Below are 18,842 nucleotides of genomic sequence, written 5' to 3'. Positions count from 1 at the left end.
TTCCTTCGACTCGATGTTTCGGTTCGATTGTGCAGGTGGTAAGCCGATATGGAGGTAAGCAATCTCGTTCTTGAAGCGCGAACGACTAGAATTGTTTTAAATTTGCTCTGTTGAAACAAATACACATTAAACGATGGTAAAAATGTCGCATTTAGGAAATAGGTCACGCTAAAGAGATTGGAAGTAAAAAATGTGAAAAATACGATGCTGTCTCTGTAGTAGTAGAATCATACAGCAAAATCTTCACTCATGAGATCTCCAATTTTTATAATATGAATTGAATCCAATAAATCTAATCTAAAATAAAGGAAGCGAAATAACATACAATGTAAGTATATATCAGAAATAAAGATCTTTAATATAAAGAACAAGTGATTGTTAGTTTTTGTTTATTCTCGTCTGCACTTTTATTTTGGATATACTTGGAATTTCCTTAAGAGGTAGGAAAAATTGTACCAGCATTTTCTACCGCATGTTTTATCTAATTATTCTTTTTACTCTGTTATTTGAACTTTTCCTTTTCTTGACACTTTCCTCGCCTTCCACTTAAACTGTATAATTCAACAGTAACATAGAGTTTTCTTTGCCCACAGAAGCTACAAGATATCAACCAAAATTAAATTGCTCTACATACTAATCCACCCTAATATCTCTTATCCCTTATTTCAAGATACTAAAAGTGTATTAAGAAAATCATCTTCTAATCAGACAATAAAACCTGCAGAGACACCATCAAACCATCCTATTATGTATATCGAACTCAGTTGAATCGAACCGTATCCCAGTTGCAGTATAAGTAAGATTATTTCGCGGGAAGGAATCACGACGCGATAGAAATTCGCCGCGCGAGAAAGCAACAAAGAGGGAGAGAAAAGAGCGGCAGAGGTGATAAGCCTCGATATCTCGAGCTACACCCCCTGCGCGAGATGTAAGCTCCGCCTATCCCTGGGGTTACACCGGTACTTCCAAGAACCCCCTGGGACCCTCCACCCCCGTGCAGAGGGGGTAACCCAACCCCCGGTGTTCCATCGTCGTTGGCATCCGCGGCATTCCAATTAGCTCGCGAATCAAAAGAGCCCCACTGCCTTTGTGGGGTCTCACCCCCTATCCCCTGGTAAACTGTCTCCTTCCCTCTTTCACCCCCGCCAGGTTAACCGTCGCTTCTCTTTCCGGCTGCCTCGTATCGCTCTTCCTCTTTCTCGCGATCGTTCCTTTCTTCTTCCTGCTTTCCGGCTGGTTACTACCCGGAATCTGTCTCTGTTTCACACGCGCGTATAGCTACGATGTACATACATACACGTAGAAGGTGCATATGCTTTTTTTCCCCTCGTTTTTATGCCACGATACATGCTGCGATTCTGTCCTTCGTTTCGATAGAATTTTTTGGAGAACGCGGCGTTTGATTCGGTTTCCTAGGAGAAATAGTCAAGATACTTTGAAGCAACGATGCCTCATTCTAGTGGCCTATTCTAACTTCAAATAAAGCATTTAAAAATCTGTTTCACAAAGCTAGATAAACGAATACCGAAAAATCATTCGTCGGTATGATTGAATCGAACGGTGCTCGAACGCTACCCCATCAAGCCTGATAAAATTACAAATATTTGATCACAATTGGCCGGTGCTCGTGGCCGATTAAAAAATCTATATTTAATAACGCGCGGCCGGGCTTTGACATAATTCCGCCGTTACATCGATCTCTACCGGCCCGGTTTTCAATCATTCTCCGTCGCTCGAGGACGCTCGTTCATGGCGCGGCAATTAGCGAAAAAATACCATGTAGGTAATAATTCCGCGTATCCACCGCAGAGGACGATGAAAAAGAGTTTTGTTCGCTCGAACGTTGAAATCCTTAGCGAGCGTGGATTTTAATCTCGAATTCGTTCCGTAGGTACACCGAGAGCCGCGTTCTCCAAAAAAGAACGTAGGCCAGAGTGGGTTGAAAGATACCAAAAGAGAGAGAGACAAGTAAAAAAGAATGTCGCACGGATTTATGGAAATCGGACGATGTACGTACGTGTTCGTGTTTTGTGGGTGTGTGATGCACATTTATGAAACACCAGGCCGATTTTAATATCCGCGAATGATAAACAAAGTGGTATCTAACGAAGTGGATAGAGGCGCGCCGTAATAAAATTTGTGTTGCCGCTTCGTCGCGGCCGGCCGCGGGGAAACGTCACGAGCGGTTTCCTCCGATTTCAATTAGCCTTGGCGACCCTCGCCCTGTTCTCTCTCTCTCTTTCTCTCTCTCTCTTTCTCTCTCTCTCTTTCTCTGTGTGCGTATGTATGTGTGTTTGTGTGCATAAGAGCGCCCGTGTGCATGCAGATCCCGTTTTCAGGAGAGCAACGTGTTGGTCGGCCAAACAGGGGGACGATTTTTTTCGGTATTCGTTTATTCTTTGATTTGACAAGGGAGACTGATGTCGCGTACACTTTGATGAGATTTCCTGGCAAGAAACGTACTGTGAATACGTGGTTGCTGTTGTAGACATATTTGGCTTTTATTTGTATAAAGAATATTGATGCTAAGAAATACGATTTGTAAGTTTGGATGAGAGAGGGTAAGGTATTCCGAGTTTGACTATTGTTTTTAGCGGAAATTTGCAGAGATTTAGGTTTTGTTTAAATTGATGGCAATTGTTCGGTACGAATATTGATGGCAAGAGACACGATTTTTACTTTTGAATGGAGAAAGAGATGTTATTGTATGATCAGCTTCTATCGTTAGTGTTACCGGAAGTTTCTCCGCATTTTTCAGTGACTTGTTATCTTAACCCTTTCACTACGATAGTCTAGATATATAGGTAGAGGATAATTTCAATTTTTGTTAAAAGAAAAAGAAACAGAGAGAGAGAGAGAGAAATTGAAAAATTCTTTTTGAAAAATACATAGATTAAATCTTTTAGTTAAGAAGATATAGCAATTGAACAAATTCCCATGTTTTAAAATTTTCAAAGCATCAGACAATTTTACCCTGCACGTTAAATCTTTTCCTTCGAATATTAGGATAAAACGATAAAGAAACTGACTTTAGGTGAATCATTTCCTTCGCCTTTTGTATCCGTACATTGTCAAAGGGAAATTTCAGAGATACTTAACCGTACCCTTTTTGATATATCGTCCTACGTAATATCGTGAGAGATACGAGTCCCTAATATTTCGTTTATTACGAATTTTTCAAAGAGCAAAGGGAATAATTGCAGCGATGCGTAGGAGGCTGCGATCGCGGGATATGTCGGCACGATCAAAGAACATTCCTCTGCGCGAAACATACCGGCAAGCCGCGTTAGATTCATATCGAACCGTAACTGAATCTATAATTGGCATAAGCAATCAACCATTCGATTCGCTTTGTACGTCGAATATTTCTTTATCTTGCTATATTTAATAAAATCTTGATATTGTTCCATAATTCTCTAAATGTCTTTCAGCGACTGTTAATAATTTGTGATAGAAGTCAAATGTTTCGGATACATACCCATGTATTAATCCGTAAGTAATTTGGATATTTAATACAATTGAATGAAAAGATTTTTATATTTGTTATAGTTCAAATACTTCTAATTAGAATCAATATAAAAGAACTGGGATGCATTATTATTAATGTATTATACCATATCGATATCTCCAAATATTAAACGCCTGCTAATAAATGGGATTAAATAATAAAAACCTAATTCTCCTCTTCCTATTACTCATTCCAGCCTTAAACGCTTTTTCTAAGAGCAAACAGACGGTCGGTCACAAATTAATTGAATCAATTTACATCGAGGAGCAAAAAGAAGCAATTAGGTGGAATAAGAAGAAGACGCAGCATAAAATCCGCAAAGCAGAAGATTATTGCGCGTCGTTCAATGATTATATAAGAGGCAACGGTGGCCCAGGTCGACCGGTCCAATTAACGTTGTAGATGCGATAACAAGTGGCCCGTGTTTAATTTATCGTACAACGAAGCGACAAATTGCAATATTCTTCCGAGATTCGTCGTCCAGCGTCACCGAACAGCATGACCGATGCTCCTGTTATTAAGGGGCGAGAAGCATACAAATATTTCCGTTACGATTAGTCGTCGTCGCCGTCCGACTGCACCTGCATCTCTGAAACCCGGCAACCATATATCATCACTTCGATCACGGGTCTCGCCACCGCACGAGGAGCTTCAATAACGATGCAATCTCATTCAAACCCTATCTAGTGGTAGCTACGAACCAGCAGATCGCTGACATTTCACAGAACAAAATTAACTTTTTTGAGAGATGAATGGAATCTAACAAATAATTCTTAAGATACAAATCTATAAATGTAGTCCATTTTCGTAAAGACTGTAAAATTGAATAAATATCAGTTTTATAAATTTTCCTAAGGTTCAAAATTACTAATCAACAATTCACAAAATTCTATAGATATTACACTGGAAAGCAATATCTTTTACAAAAAAATTTAAGTATTCCACAGAAATATATGATTCTGTTATAATACTCTATAACTGAAATGATCTTTTCTTTATTTACATATTTATCTAATTTTCGTATCAAAATTATTATTTATCAAATTTTCCATAAATATAAATCGAAATTATACCTAGAACGTCGCATTTTATATTAGATAAATTAAAAGAATATTTCAACATACGAAAACTATGCTTTATGAAACAGCATACACAACGATAAAAAGATATTAAACACTTGAGAGGTTTCCTCGAATTTCCATTTAATTATTTATTTCGGGATTTTCCAGAAAGTAGAACTTCGAGTATTTTCTCGGTTTATAGCTGTCGCTAATCGCGACCACGAATATACATGTCGTAAAAAGCATAACCGCTTTGTTGGAACGCGAGGTGAACGGGGGATGTACGCAGAGGGGTTGCGTACAGCTCGCATTCATAACATCAGGCGGGGTAATAAAAGTCACCACTCCCTCCTACTCTTCCTGCTATGTCCCCACCTTCGCCTGGAGAACTGGAGGGATGGCAGAGGAACGTAGGTGAATCAAAAAGCGACGAGGGAGCAACGATGCGGACCTACGTTATTGTGTAACGTTCTCCGTCCACGAATTTTTTCCACAAACCTCTGTATCTTTCCTCTATATCCATTTATATGAACGCAGATTATGTGCGTGTATAATTAACGCGAAACGATGAGATTAGAAGCAATGCAAGGCTTTATTCTTTAAAATTTCAAAATATGTATAAATTTCAGAATATAATTTCATTCTTTAGAATATGAATTCTTTTTATAGAATTGCACCAAGCATTGTTTCCTTTAAAATTACTATAAATTAGATTTCTTACTTTGTTATCGAGAGACGATCGTGTATCTTTCAAATTTAAAGAAAGTAGAAAATTATTACTTTAATTTTATGTGCCTAATTTTACTACGGAATAAACGTAATAGATTTCTTCATTTTGAGTCTTCGTATTGTTTTCCACAAGAAAGATTCTTTTTATGATTTAATTTTTTGTGAATGTCATAAAAAAAAGAAAAAGTAGCGCAAATAGAATTTTATTTTAGAAATTAAAAGACTGTACATATTATCTTCAGCCTCTGTTTTGTAGTGATCTTCAATCCTTCAAATATTCTCATACGTGTAAAGCCCACGGTCAATTCCATCTTCAAAATACACACACACAACCTCATATATCGAGAAGGCGATTTTATATTCTATCATTTACGATCCACGGGAGCTGAACCGATCAAACCTGATACATCTAGCGATGAGAGCGTTAACGAGCGGAGCAAAGCATCAGGAATTTCGCATGGATTCATTAAACGTTTCTTGCGCGCGCGAGGGTGCTGGATCAAAGGTCAGCCGGCATGTTGCCGTAGCCGATTAAAGGGAAGAACGATCCTATCTTCGACAGTCATTTTGTCCCTCGAATGTGATCCCCTCTTGCTGTGAACTACTCGTCCACCATCCCCTTCATCGAGCCACGGGGGTCAAGTGTTTTCAGCCACTTAAACGCGTCACAAGGATGGGGCACGCCATTGAAAGAATCGCAACTATTTCATTTCGGGGACAGATTAGACAGATTAGCGACCGACGATACGCCGTTTAGAGTTGCCGGTTATGTGACTGCATTCCGCAGAGTGGGTTCGTCAGGGAATATTATTTTTCCGAAATCGTCCAGGCAATCTTTTCCATGACCGTTTTTATATCGTCCTATTATTCGTGTTTTACCTTTATGCGTTATGTCGTAACATGATCACCGTTACACCATATATTGCTTGGTGAATATTTGAGCGGAGATTTCATGGCTTGCAAACGATTTAGCGTGAAAAGTTATAAAGATTTCAGTTATAGAAGGAAAATGCTAGTTAAATCTCTCTGTGATCGGGATTCTCTTTGCTTATATTTAAGTGCATTGCAGATGTCGTAAAAAATTTAAAAGTGCAAAAATGCACAGGTTATGTGAAACATGCAGAGGTATATATGTGAAATATCCAAAGTGTTCGTTATAATATTCGGTACAATGGAACAAATTTCTATTTTTTCATAAAATTATGAACTTATATAAATATTCACAATCTATAAATAAATATAAATTACTTCAACGTAGAGAAGAATTAAGAAAAAGGCATATAAGAAATTACTTAAAGATATATAAAACGATAAAATGGAAGTATTCAATTAAAATAAAATTTTTCTAAGTTGATTGTAAAACTTTTGATATTTTCATTAAAGGTTTGTAAGTCTTTTTATTTAAAGCAGGATTTTAAAATACAGACAGCAGTTTTATTAGAAAATGGGATGTAACGAAACATTGAAATATTAATTATAAGTGGTAATTTCAAAATGTAAATTACGGGGACTATTTTCAAATGGGTACAAAGTGTTTCATTGTAATACGCGGCGATTATCAATACTTGTGTCTGTTAATTAAGTACCCCTTTGAACTCGTGATATCTTTATCTGCGCTCAATCCTTTCGTTCTGGACAAAGGGATTAAGCTGAAAATCGGATTCGGACGTTTAATTTAGAGCAACGATTCGCTTCAAATATATCCGGACCAAAGAATGTCAATCTTCGATAACGAATGGTTACCTTTAATGAAAGAAAAACAGTTGCACGTGTAAACTGTAACCGTTCCGATAATTAACACACGATTCCCGTTTTCCAATACCAGGTTTTCTTTTTTCTATTTGTTTATTTGTTCTTTTTTCTCTTTTTATGGGATCGCTAGTAAGTAACAAGTTTCGTTAAACGAACAATGGAATGGGAAAAAGTAATCCAATAGACATTCCAGTTTGTATAGGATTATTTGTACTATTTTAAAACTACTGATGATTTCCCGCATTTTTTAAAATTTGAATTTCTACCATGTATATATGTATATGTTGTAGGAGAAACATATATATCTGTAGTATAATTATTGTTTACTTCTTACTAATTGAAAGATTCCTCGGTGATGTTAATGGATAGTTTTCTGCTTTTATATTTTATTTTTTTTTCTATGTTGTTCACTAACTTTTCTATATAAACGGAAAGAATCAACAACGCCATCTTAGTTTACCGCGCTTTGGAATCGTGATAGCAGGAGTTTCTCGGTGAGTTGCATTCTTTATTACGCTTGTTATTCGTAAAACAAAGTAGAAAAAGTTCAGAAATAGCGAAGTATAAAATGGATATATATTTTGAATATTCTGTGACATACAAAAGTTTACATCCACGGCAGTTTCGCTAAATTACTCCGTATAAATATAATGTGTGTTGCCATTGCAAGTAACGGATTTTTAAAGTAAAATTTTATAATGTTTGAAGAAGTTTTCACAAGCTTTTCTATAATAGTCTCTTAATTGCGTGAAATAATTTTTATCGAAATGATACATATAAATCTTTTCATTTGTCAATCTTTTAATTTACTTGCAAAATCACGCTACCAATATTAATGAATATAAGTATATTCATATAAAATATCATCAAACATTAGTTAATTTAGAGAGCAATGCATTACTCTAAATGACAAGATTACTTGCGTCTTCGACTAGAAGCTTATAGTTTTGAAAAATCTAATAGATTTGTTAAAAATGTGCCTAGTACTGTAAAAAGCATATTTGTCAATTATATTGAGATTTAGCATTCTTCAAACATTCTTTACATTGAGACAATCATTAATGATGTTCTAGAAACTTTGAAGAAACTTCTAATAATAGACTTGTTATTCGATACAATAATTAGATCTCATAAAACTATCATCATAAAAGAACTAAAAGATAATCATATATAAAATACTAATCACAAACCAAAGAAATTTTCTTGCAAGAATATAAATTGTACGTTATAAATAAATTTATTTGTCAGTTATAAAAAAAAACAAGTCTTTTGGATAAAATATCTATTGTTACAAGCTTCTGCAGTTATGATAATTCCATGTTTAATCGAAAGATCACAGCTTCCTTAGTAGCTAAATACATAAATAGACATTTAACTTCTATATTCTAGGCAGTATGTTATGCATTAGAATGCAAAACATAAACACAGTAAATAAATTCATGTTAAATATAATTACAAAATACAATTATTGAAAAGACGGTTAGATAAAAAATTATTGTTATAACTTTAGTATTGACATTCTTGTTTACTTACTACGTTAATTGTCACTACGTAATGTTTAGTCAAAAGCAGTGTATAAAAAGACTATGAAAAGCAAAATATCAATTCCCATGTGTCTGTATCATCTGTTTGAAAAAATGAGTTATTTCTATAAGAAATAATGCTTTCATTTTATTATTATCAAAAAGTCTGTTGTCTCAAATAAGTTGCCCTTCTCTACTTAATAATCGTTCTAAATTAATAATAATGATCTAATCTTATATTTTGATCTAGTCTTATATTTTTAAACTGTCTAAGGCAGACACTCTGATACCAGCAGATCAAAATGCTTTATCCTTATAGAAAATGAATGGATATAAATATAATATATATGTCTATATAAGAGCACATGCTGCTGATATTTTATGAACACTAAATACTTGCATCAGTGATCTTTGGTAACTGTTGATTAGCAGTATTCAGCCATTTTACCAACGAGGTGATGTTGATGGTACACTTTGTTGATTTGTTAATGAAGGTCCACTGTATTATCAAGAAGAAGAAAAAGATAGACATATTGTAACAGATATTGGGCTAAACTATTATTTATTTCAACTAAATTTCTCATACCTCCATGCAATAAGAGGAGAAAGTCTTTCTGTTAATCTTTGGTAATTTCTTTCCAATTCTCGTTGATAGTCTCGTTGATCTGGCCCAATTAAATTTTTGTTTCTTTTCAAAGCATCCAAACATTTCTTTGAGAAATCCTTGAAACATAGGCGTAATTTATGCTGCAGTCGAGTGGGCTGTGCATTCTGTTCCCTTAATCCAGAAAGAAACACAACAGCAACTTCTGCAGGACCTTGATTAACTGTTGTTCCAATGCAACCTTGAAGAACCATCTGCAGCATCTTTGCATCAGGTGGTTCTTGAGCTGTAGCTGCTGCAACCTGATTCAACAAATTTACATAAAACAGAGTTAATTTATAAAAGAAGAATTTATCTTATAACAGAAGAACATATATACATACCTCTGCAGTTTTCTTTTGTATATCTTCAATTGCAACTTCAATTGGACTTAAAACTATTTGCTTCCTAGCAACCACGCGAATCCTTGTCTTTAGATAAGGAAAGTGTGTAGCTACTGTTAGTATAGTTTTACGTTTGCACTGTTCTCTTAATTCTCCATGAGCTTTACCACCAGGAGTAAATGGCGTTGCATATACAAATCGCTCTAAACATGATTGAAAACATTAATATAAATGGAAAATTAATTTTGTTAAGTTATTTAAAGTTCTTCAGAACAGGACTTACTAATATTAAAATTCCTATGAAAAATAGTTGGTCTATGCCTGAGCTCATGTGGCTCGAAATATGGTTCCACATATGTGATCTGAACATAGGCTTTATCTAGTTCTAACTTGCTGGAGTCTACAGGGTTCGAATCTTTTATTATCACAATATTTTCCGCGCCAAATCGTTCAGCATAGAAATTCTCGAGTCTCGAGAATATCTCTGGTAGCTTTGTCAAAGTCGGTTCTTTATAAACGAATTCTTCACCAGCAAGATCACCAAAACGCCCACCATAAAATCCTACTCTGAAATATGTTCCAAATACTCGTTTTCCCGCTAATTGTTCTACTCGTGTATATGCTTCATGAAGTTTCCTGTGATTAGAGGATCATAAATTAAGACATAGATTCGTTTTCATATTAAGTTTTTCAAAATCTGAAGGATATCATACCCATGAATATTAGCTAATTTTTTGTAATCGTGTGCGGCTTCTGCTATTGGAAGCAGCACCTTGTATACATCAGGAATAGCTTCATACATTCCAGCTGTATGAAAAGAGCTGGCAGCATGTTCCAGCAAACCAGCTAAACCACTTTCTGAAAAGTCTGGTCCTAAACATAAACCTTCTTCTCTTCTTGCCAGTACATCATCTCCTACTGCACTCTCTTCTAAAGCATTTGGTGTGATAGGAGCTAAAGCAACAGCTCCTACTGGTCGCCCGCCGCCTCCTGGTTCCAAAAGGTGTAAATATTCTGCTACTAAAGCAGCACTGTGCACTAAACACATAGCTGCCTCTGTGTGATTCTTTCTTTCCATATGCTGCTGAGCCATATTTGCCAGCCATGTGAGTCTAAGATCTGGTGAACCTTGATATCCCTTTGCAATTCTGTGAAATCGTCAATTTTGATTCAATATGCTACATATATCATATTTTATCAGAAGTTTCTGTTTTTAACACAATTACCTATACATGAGATCTAAAAGCATTTCTGGATCCTCCTGGAATTCCTTCATTTTAACAGTATCAGACAGGATCATATGTAGATTGAACAAAAGATCCTTCACTTGTTCTGGAAAGCTTGTGTCTGCTAATTCTGTATCCCTTTCAGCATATACTAACACTGTTTTTAATGCTCTCCTAAGTGCTCCTTCACTAGGAGCTCTCCCTCTTCCAACAAGGGCAGACAAAGACGTGGTGACTTGCATTTTAACTCTGGCAAAATTCTAAACATATTAAATTAATTAATATATTTATAAAATAAATCATTATAGATCTATTGAAGTATATTACTAAGATATTTACGTTTCCAATTTCGAAATTTTGCCTCATTAATAAATAAAGACTGGCAGCAGCATGACTCCGAACAGCACTTAGAGGTGAGCTGCATCTAGTGAGTAATGTCAAACACAGATCTCCGCACCTTTCGCTTTCCTCATCAAACAGAGCACTATGATACTTAAATACCAAAGCTCTCTGAGTATTAAACATATGTTGTAACACAGATGTGCTCTGATTTCTTGCTAATGCTCTCAAAAGCACTTTTAATACGGCTCCTACAACCGCACCTAGAAAGCACAAAAATTTTGTAAATATAAAGGTACAAAACTTATAAAAAATATTGTATAAGTACATATATATACCTCCTCCTCCATCAGCTTGGACAACTGTTTCTAAAGTATCCAAAACTACCAGGGAAGCTTCTGCTGCTAATGCACCTTCTATATGAGCATCTTGCTCCACAGCTCTGCCTTCTGACTGTTCGCAGGATCTTAAACAAAAAAAGATTGTTCAGATTTAAAATCTTCACTTTAATTATATTGAGAAAGAAATGAATTTGCATAAATGTCTGTAGTGTAGATACAGAAGTTTACCTACCTATAAGGCATCTGATCTTTACGCCACCTAAGTTTGTCCCCACTCATTCTCTCTTTTCTTCTCAACATCATCTCGCTTCTGGCGCTTCCTTGGCCAAGAATCACATCCTCCAATCTAGATCGAATATCACTTGTAGCTGCCGCCTGTGGAGGCAGTCTCTTCAGCGCCTTTTTCCCTTTATATTCAAAAGCTGCAGTGGCAATATTGAGAACTTGAAGAAGACACAGTATACGTCTAGAACTTAGTTCTGAACACCACTGTGTTAAAGCAGACTGTTCCAACCCCTTAAGTACCCACAAGACACACATCAAGAGATGTCTTGTAGCCTCTGAACTCAAGGAAACTCTACATTGAGTTCCTGCAGTGTCTGCAGAAACTCCACCAGCTATGGCTAAAGCCACAGATTGTGTAATAGAACCAGATTCGTCAGGATAAACGCTCTTGTCCTTTGAATCCCAATGATAGAGTTGTGGTAGAGCATCCATTATAATGTTCAAAAGTGGCAGATAGAGAGCAGCGACTCTAGCTTTCGCAGCAGGATCAGAATATCGTGAATCAACGTCATGGCACGCCATAAGATGTCGAATGGTCCCAATAGCTTTGTTTTGAAGCATAGGATTTGGTATTTCTAGAGTATTCGACAAATCTGATAAAACAATTCCTACTAAAAAGTGTTGCTGTCGGAACTCCTGACTGAGCTCAGAAAATCTAGCTCGATCTCCAGGTACTAGGGTAGATATCAGACTGCCAGAACTTCCAGTTGATGGACTGGGAGAAGCTGGCGCCGATCCCGACGTATATCCAGTTCCAAACGGCAAATTCAGTGCCACATAATGCTCGTGAGAGCATATTGTCCGTACGAGGTCCAATTTCAACGCGTAAAGTGCAGCTGAATCAGGAATGTGCATAGATGCATCTGACAGAGAGCAACAGGCAGCACGAGTTAGGGACAAAACGAATCCTCTGTCCATCACTGATAGTAGATCAGAAAGAAAGTTGCCTAGACTCGATATTAGATTATTGGGTATCCTGTTTTCCTTTCCACATCGTGAAGTCACCTCTGAAGTCAACGTTGCAGTAAGTGTTGCCACGTCATCACAGAACTGGGGAGAGAACCTCGACTTTCGAGGAGCCTCCAACATTCCCATTTCTGCTAATGTCACAACCATAGAGCGAACGATCAATTCCAAGAAGAACCATGAATATGTAACAGCCAATTCTCGTGCCTGTCCTGTCGATACAACCCAATGTAACGCTAGTTCTTCGTGTAGAAGCCTTCTGGTAGGTTGACTATTTATAGAAGGCGATTCTTGACGCATAGAGGCTGTTCGATCCAATCCTCTGGAGTGTACCTCCATTTCTAAATCTTCTAGAGGCAGGTCAGGGTTGCTTTGAGCTCGAACAATACCAGGAGCATGTGTCATCCTTGGTAAAGAGCATTGATAAGCAATATAGGTTGCTAGAAGCGCGTGTCTCCCGTGAGCATCTAATTGACCATCAGGTAGATTGGTAATATTTCGTACTAGCAAACCTATAGCCTCGAATGCGGTTGCTGCCACATTCAGTGGTTGAGATGGTAGTGTTGGAGGTCGCACTAATAGGGATATTAATTGATCTAGCAATTGAGGTAGCGATCGTACTAAAGCAGAATGTGATGCTCTTGCCAATTCCAATAGAGCTGATTTTAATTCCGATTCCATCCCTGCTTCACCAATGCGTGGAGGTACTTGACCAGTTTCCAAAAAACCACACAGTGATAGAAATCTATAATTTTTGTGTTGCCGTTAAAATATTAATAGTATTATTAATCCATTAATGATCATAAGATTATTAATTTTATTGAAATATTTTCATTGAAATATCTAATTAAAAGCTCAAGTTTCTGGAATATTACCTATCAATGTATTTATCCTGAGGATGAACACTAGAAACTGGTTCCAAAATCACAGTAAAAACGCCTCTATGAGCATCCACCCATCTTGTACCTGGTAGAAGAACATCAGGTGCAATGTATGAATAATTTGCTGGTGGTGGATCCAGCATCGCGGGTAGACTGAATTCCCCTGATTGTAGATGTCCATCTCTCAAAAGTGGCAACCACTAAATAAAAGAAATATTAAGAATATCTTTCAGTGTAATTTACATGAAATAATATATTTTGATTAGAATTTGACTTCATATTATTTACTGTATATGCTACAGCAGTCTCAACATTCGGTTGTTCCGCCTTCTTCTGGCAACTAATATGATAAAACGTAAATAGCAAATGATGTTTTGCACTCAAATCAGCAGGAAGTCGAATTTTCACTTCGTCGTAAAAGTTTGGATTCTTATTGTGATAAGAAACGGAAGTGAAGCATTCGTGAGTCATTTCGGGACACGATGATCTTCCAAAAATAGCTGTTAGTGCATCAGCCTCCTGTTCACCACCCATAAGTTGAATTCTTACGGCGATGTTTCGTGCAGAACCAGTCCTTGAACTGAAGTTTGCTTCCTGTAATAAAAAGTATATTTTGTTTATTCATGGTAAGCAGTAATTAAGTATTAAAGAGCTAAATGATAATTTACCTTTGGATAAATGTATAGGAGATTTCGATACGTCAAATCTGGCGAAATAACTTCGCTCGGAAATTCAAGTATTTCTTTGACTGGCCGACTCTTTTCATCAGGATATGGCACTAATCTTCTGAGATCAGGATCCAAGCATCTAGGCAGTTCTTCTGGTCTAGGACTAAGGTCCAATTTTAGTATACCTGGTAGACATTTTAATCTCTTTAAATTAGAACCAGGTCTCCGTAGTTCGACTAAAAGTTTGTATAAATCTTCGTCTCTCAGTCGTTCACTTTCTTGTTTAAAGAAACTTGAAACAGTCAATGTGATAGGCCTAAAAAATTAAACATATAATTTAGAAATTAATAATATTAGTAATTTATTTAAAAATATAAAAAACGTTAGATGTAAAAAAAATTATAAAAATATCCACCTAAATGTATCAAGACAATTAGCAAAATCGTCTGGCGACCAACTACGTCTTTTATCTGAACTTCTTCTTTCTAAAGATCCTCTTCTGGCGGGTGGTTCCACTTTTTTACGCCACTGTTCCAGTCCACCCGATTTTCTGTCTAAAGATCCAGCACTTCCTGTGCTATCTGTATCTCCACCTCCTCCTATCACACCAGAAATGTGAATGGCAGTCCATGCAAGTGGCATTCTATATCGACCTAAACGCTCACATGCAGCTGCAGCAGCTGCCCTTACCTATTTTGGATCAAATTTTTCTTATTACCTTATTCAGCACATTTATAATTTAATGATTTATGGATTGTATTTGATGTATTACTTTTTCTTTGTTTTTATCTTCACGCAAATATGGTTCAGCACATTCAGAGATATCACCTTGCAATACCTTTTCAAGTCTAACAACTAAAAATAAATCTGGACTAGGCTTGCTGATACTCATAACACAGCTTCTTGCTAAAGTACTGGCATCACTGTATGCAATATGACTACCAAGCATCCTTTTTAAGCCTTCCGAATTCATGTCTACATAAAAGTTCTCAGATACCTATAGATTCCAAAGAAATTAGGAAAACGAAAATTATGTGTAAATATCTTTCAAGATTTTTTATTTTCATATACCTTCTTCTTTTCTTTGGCATCGTATAAAGCTAAACTCGCGAATATTGGTTCAACTTCCAATTCCAATTTCAGTTGGAGACATTTCACAAGAATTTTATGTGAAAAAGGTTCTGTAGGTTCTGGTGCTATGCCAATTTCCTGCCACTCATCATCAGGGGAAGCTGGAGGTGCATAGAGTGGAAATAATGCTTCCTAAAATTAATATCAGTAGATCAGAATTACTAAAATCTAATCTTGCTTGTGCATACAGTACTCACTTGACGATCTTCTGATCGTTTTTGCTCGTTCATTTGATCAATGGTTTCTGGACAAACTCTGTCCAATAAGGTGGGAAGAAGAGGATCATGTTGCGAATGTCTTAAATCTAAACTTGCCCAGGATCCTCTTGGTGTATCTCCACAATTAGATAAATCTTCCTCTTCATTTGGTGATCCTGAACCATTTGTATCCTCTTGATCCACCTATTTTATATCTGATTTAAATGTGTTCTTCAATTATATGCCATGCATATTTTATTTTTATTCAAGCACCTCAAAATCTTGTCTTGGAGTATCCTGAAGAAGTCTGTCTCTTGCTATTGGAGAAACTCGACGTTTATATTTTCTGTGCACTATTACCCAATCTGAAGTGAAACTTTCAATACATCTTCTGACATAAGGAGATACTATGTCCCTAAAAAATTCAATAAAATTAATATAAATGCAAAAATTCAATAAAATTAATATAAATGCAAAAATAATGATTTTGTTGGTTGTAAGATATAAAAAATCTTACATAGATTCATGAGGCACAATTGGTTCCTCTGTTCTGATTTTTCTTTTTACAACTTTTAATTCAACATCACCAGGTGGAAAATCTAATATTGATTTAAGAGGATCACGGTCAAGAACTGACTGATGTTGAGCCAAAAATTCTTCATAGTCTAGTGGCTCTAATACCTCACATAGTGACATCTTTAAAATATTTTTATTAATTACATTGATGTACGAATTACAACTTATGTAGACAAATTGCAATTCAGGATGTACCGTGGAAGAAAAGCCTGAGAATGAGCTGCCACTCTTTGACAGATCACGTGAATATGAGGTAGAGGTAGCAATCTGACGTCTAACGTCAGCTGCATGCTGTTTACTCAATTTTTGAGTAAAAGCCCGCTGCACAGATGACATTATAAATGTCGGGGTAAAATACTCCTTTGATGAAATCCTAGACATTTTATTTAAAAGTTGAAAGTCAGACAAAGCAAACAGAATAGGTAATAACTATAATATAATACTAGCATTCAGAGATAAATTTTTATTGTGAAAATCTAAACTAAATTTATCTTAATATATTTTTTTATTAATTGTTTATTAGATAAAATTGCACACAACATTATAATACTCAAAAACCAATATAACTGGTACTACTGTAGTGAGAAACAAAAGACTATACTCACGTGACTTTGTGATTACTAAAAGTTCATTATGTAAAAATTATGAACACCTTTAAGTCAATAGTCTAATATTTTGACAGTTCTTGTCATCAACTTTTGTTGCATCAGGAATGTGCCTTTATCAAGCCAAAATTCCCATTAATACCATAAAAGTACATCATAGAGGGGAAACTACTGTAAAAAATTGATTTTAGCTTCCCTAATATCTAGTGCTATCGTAAAACCAAGAATAGAAGTTATATTATCCTTAATTATTCTTTCCTTATAGCTATTGCAAGTATGTTAAATAAGAACATTCTAAAAAGTACCCTAATATTATTTAATAAGATTACTTTATTACGTATAGTTATGTATGAGTATAGTGATATTTCCCCAAAGATTAATAGTATAATAATGTTATTTTTTACAATATGACATTTATTTTATTTGTAAATTTTCTAAAACATTGATTAATACATAACAATTTTAAAAATGAATAGGTGTGTTCGTAAAATAACAGATATTTACATTCTAGGTACTTTAGTCCTAGATAATGTAGAATTCGGAAGTTATTTCCTACAGTATGCTAGTAACATCCGTTTAGTTTTTCCCTAACATTCTCATATACTGTGTGTGCGACTGAACATATGATTGAAATGTAACTAGTATTTTCTACACACCGGGTGACATAAAAGATTAATTTTCTGTCATGTCTTAGATGCGTTTGGGTACAATGTTGATTAAATTTCGGATAAACTCTATTCTTTCACTCTCCATTCTTTTGTGCCCATTATTGAATCATGAATTCTCTAGAAATATGCATACACTATTAAAGATCAGTTACTTAATTATTAATAGACTACGGATGTTTATGCATTGTTTATTTTATATATTTTTGAATATCATGTGCATCCTATGTATTTTTGTATCATTAAACATCCAATAAATATATAAACATCTGCGATTTAATTATTAAATAAACCTTTCTTTGCAACTTCATCACTTTCAATTTAAAGTAGTGTACTTAATTTAAAGTTCGTTTATAACTTATAACATTAAAGAAAGAAAATAAATAACTAATCGAACGATCGATTTAATTTCGTTATTGAATAAATATAATTACATAAGTTATTCAATTTTTCGAACAAATAACTTCTTATCTCATCCCTTTATCTTAAAAATTAGTTTTTGATAAGAACTTGTAATATCATCCACGATCCAATCTCATTGCTATCGGAGTTTCCAGTACTTATATCATTCAATTTTCTTAATTAATAGTAGTTTCTTATTCAGCATAAAAATGTCATCTTAGAAACAAGTCTCACAGATTTTTCTTTCATATTTTACCTACAACTTAATCTCATTATCGCGAAAGTAATCAGAGCTTAAGTTATTCAGTTTTGTTAATAAATAGTTTTTTATTTCTAACAATTAACATCATCTCAAAACGAAGCTTCGCGCGAGAGCTTTAATTCCTTATTTCATATCCTTTCTCAAATTTCATCAACAATCCCATTTTCGGTCATTCCAATCAGCGCTGAGCGCTATCGCGCGAAGGCGTAGGTCGCGAAGAGGCTAATTGCTATATCGATTTTCGGCGGAGCGAAGGAACGCGGAGGAATCGTACTTCCAGTGAGCTCGCGGGCGTTAAACGCCGTGGAGGCGGAAGACAGAGATAAAGACGAGCTGGTGTACGCGATGGGATGGGAGTTGTCTTTATTAGAAGGGCGCATCTACGCAATAACACGATCCGCATACACATTTCGCCAGCCGTGACCTCGCTTCAAAAGACATGGAAACAAGGAGCTCTCGCGACGCGAATGAGCTTTAATTGCATGAATAGATCGCGGTTCGTTGTCGAGTTCCTTCTCGAGCATTGTCTCGACGACTGCGCTTTTTATTTCGTTTTTATCCGCCACTGTTTCATTTCCTCGATTTTCGAGACGAGAGCGTGCACACGTGATTTTTGTTCATGATGACTGGTGCTCGAAGCGCTTCGTTAAAAACTAAGATTGTTCGATGAATGGTCGCTTTGTATATTTTTCTAGAACTTGATTTTTGTTACCGTGTTTGAAACAGGGCGTGGTTTTA

General features: G+C 35.8%; 1 protein-coding gene across 1 annotated transcript; it reads right to left on the bottom strand.

Annotated features, from left to right (window-relative positions):
• Positions 1–7,604: 7,604 nt before the first annotated feature.
• Positions 7,605–16,960, bottom strand: LOC126874085 (dedicator of cytokinesis protein 7). The gene is made up of 20 exons (XM_050635700.1): positions 16,776–16,960; positions 16,366–16,543; positions 16,112–16,290; positions 15,868–16,009; positions 15,595–15,798; positions 15,338–15,529; positions 15,039–15,263; positions 14,682–14,956; positions 14,267–14,582; positions 13,887–14,192; positions 13,593–13,798; positions 11,699–13,462; positions 11,464–11,591; positions 11,126–11,388; positions 10,787–11,046; positions 10,274–10,708; positions 9,844–10,196; positions 9,561–9,763; positions 9,160–9,479; positions 7,605–9,072 (listed from the first exon to the last, which is right to left on the bottom strand). The coding sequence occupies exons 2-20, from the start codon at positions 16,504–16,506 to the stop codon at positions 9,018–9,020; spliced, it is 5,967 nt and encodes a 1,988-aa protein (XP_050491657.1). The 5' UTR covers positions 16,507–16,543; positions 16,776–16,960; the 3' UTR covers positions 7,605–9,017.
• Positions 16,961–18,842: the final 1,882 nt, after the last annotated feature.

Source organism: Bombus huntii, chromosome 15 (assembly GCF_024542735.1).
Source record: "Bombus huntii isolate Logan2020A chromosome 15, iyBomHunt1.1, whole genome shotgun sequence".
Lineage (NCBI taxonomy): Eukaryota > Metazoa > Arthropoda > Insecta > Hymenoptera > Apidae > Bombus > Bombus huntii.
The sequence above is the reverse complement of the archived record's forward strand: the minus strand, read 5'-3'. Positions and strand labels throughout refer to the sequence as shown.

Excerpts from the sequence above, each read along its gene's own strand:
- LOC126874085 (XM_050635700.1), bottom strand. The coding sequence starts at position 16,506 with ATGTCATCTGTGCAGCGGGCTTTTACTCAAAAATTGAGTAAACAGCAT. Across the intron at positions 16,010-16,111 it reads ATTGTGCCTCATGAATCTAT|GGACATAGTATCTCCTTATG; the intron begins GTAAGATTTTTT and ends TGAATTTTTTAG. Across the intron at positions 13,799-13,886 it reads AGACTGCTGTAGCATATACA|TGGTTGCCACTTTTGAGAGA; the intron begins GTAAATAATATG and ends TCTTTTATTTAG.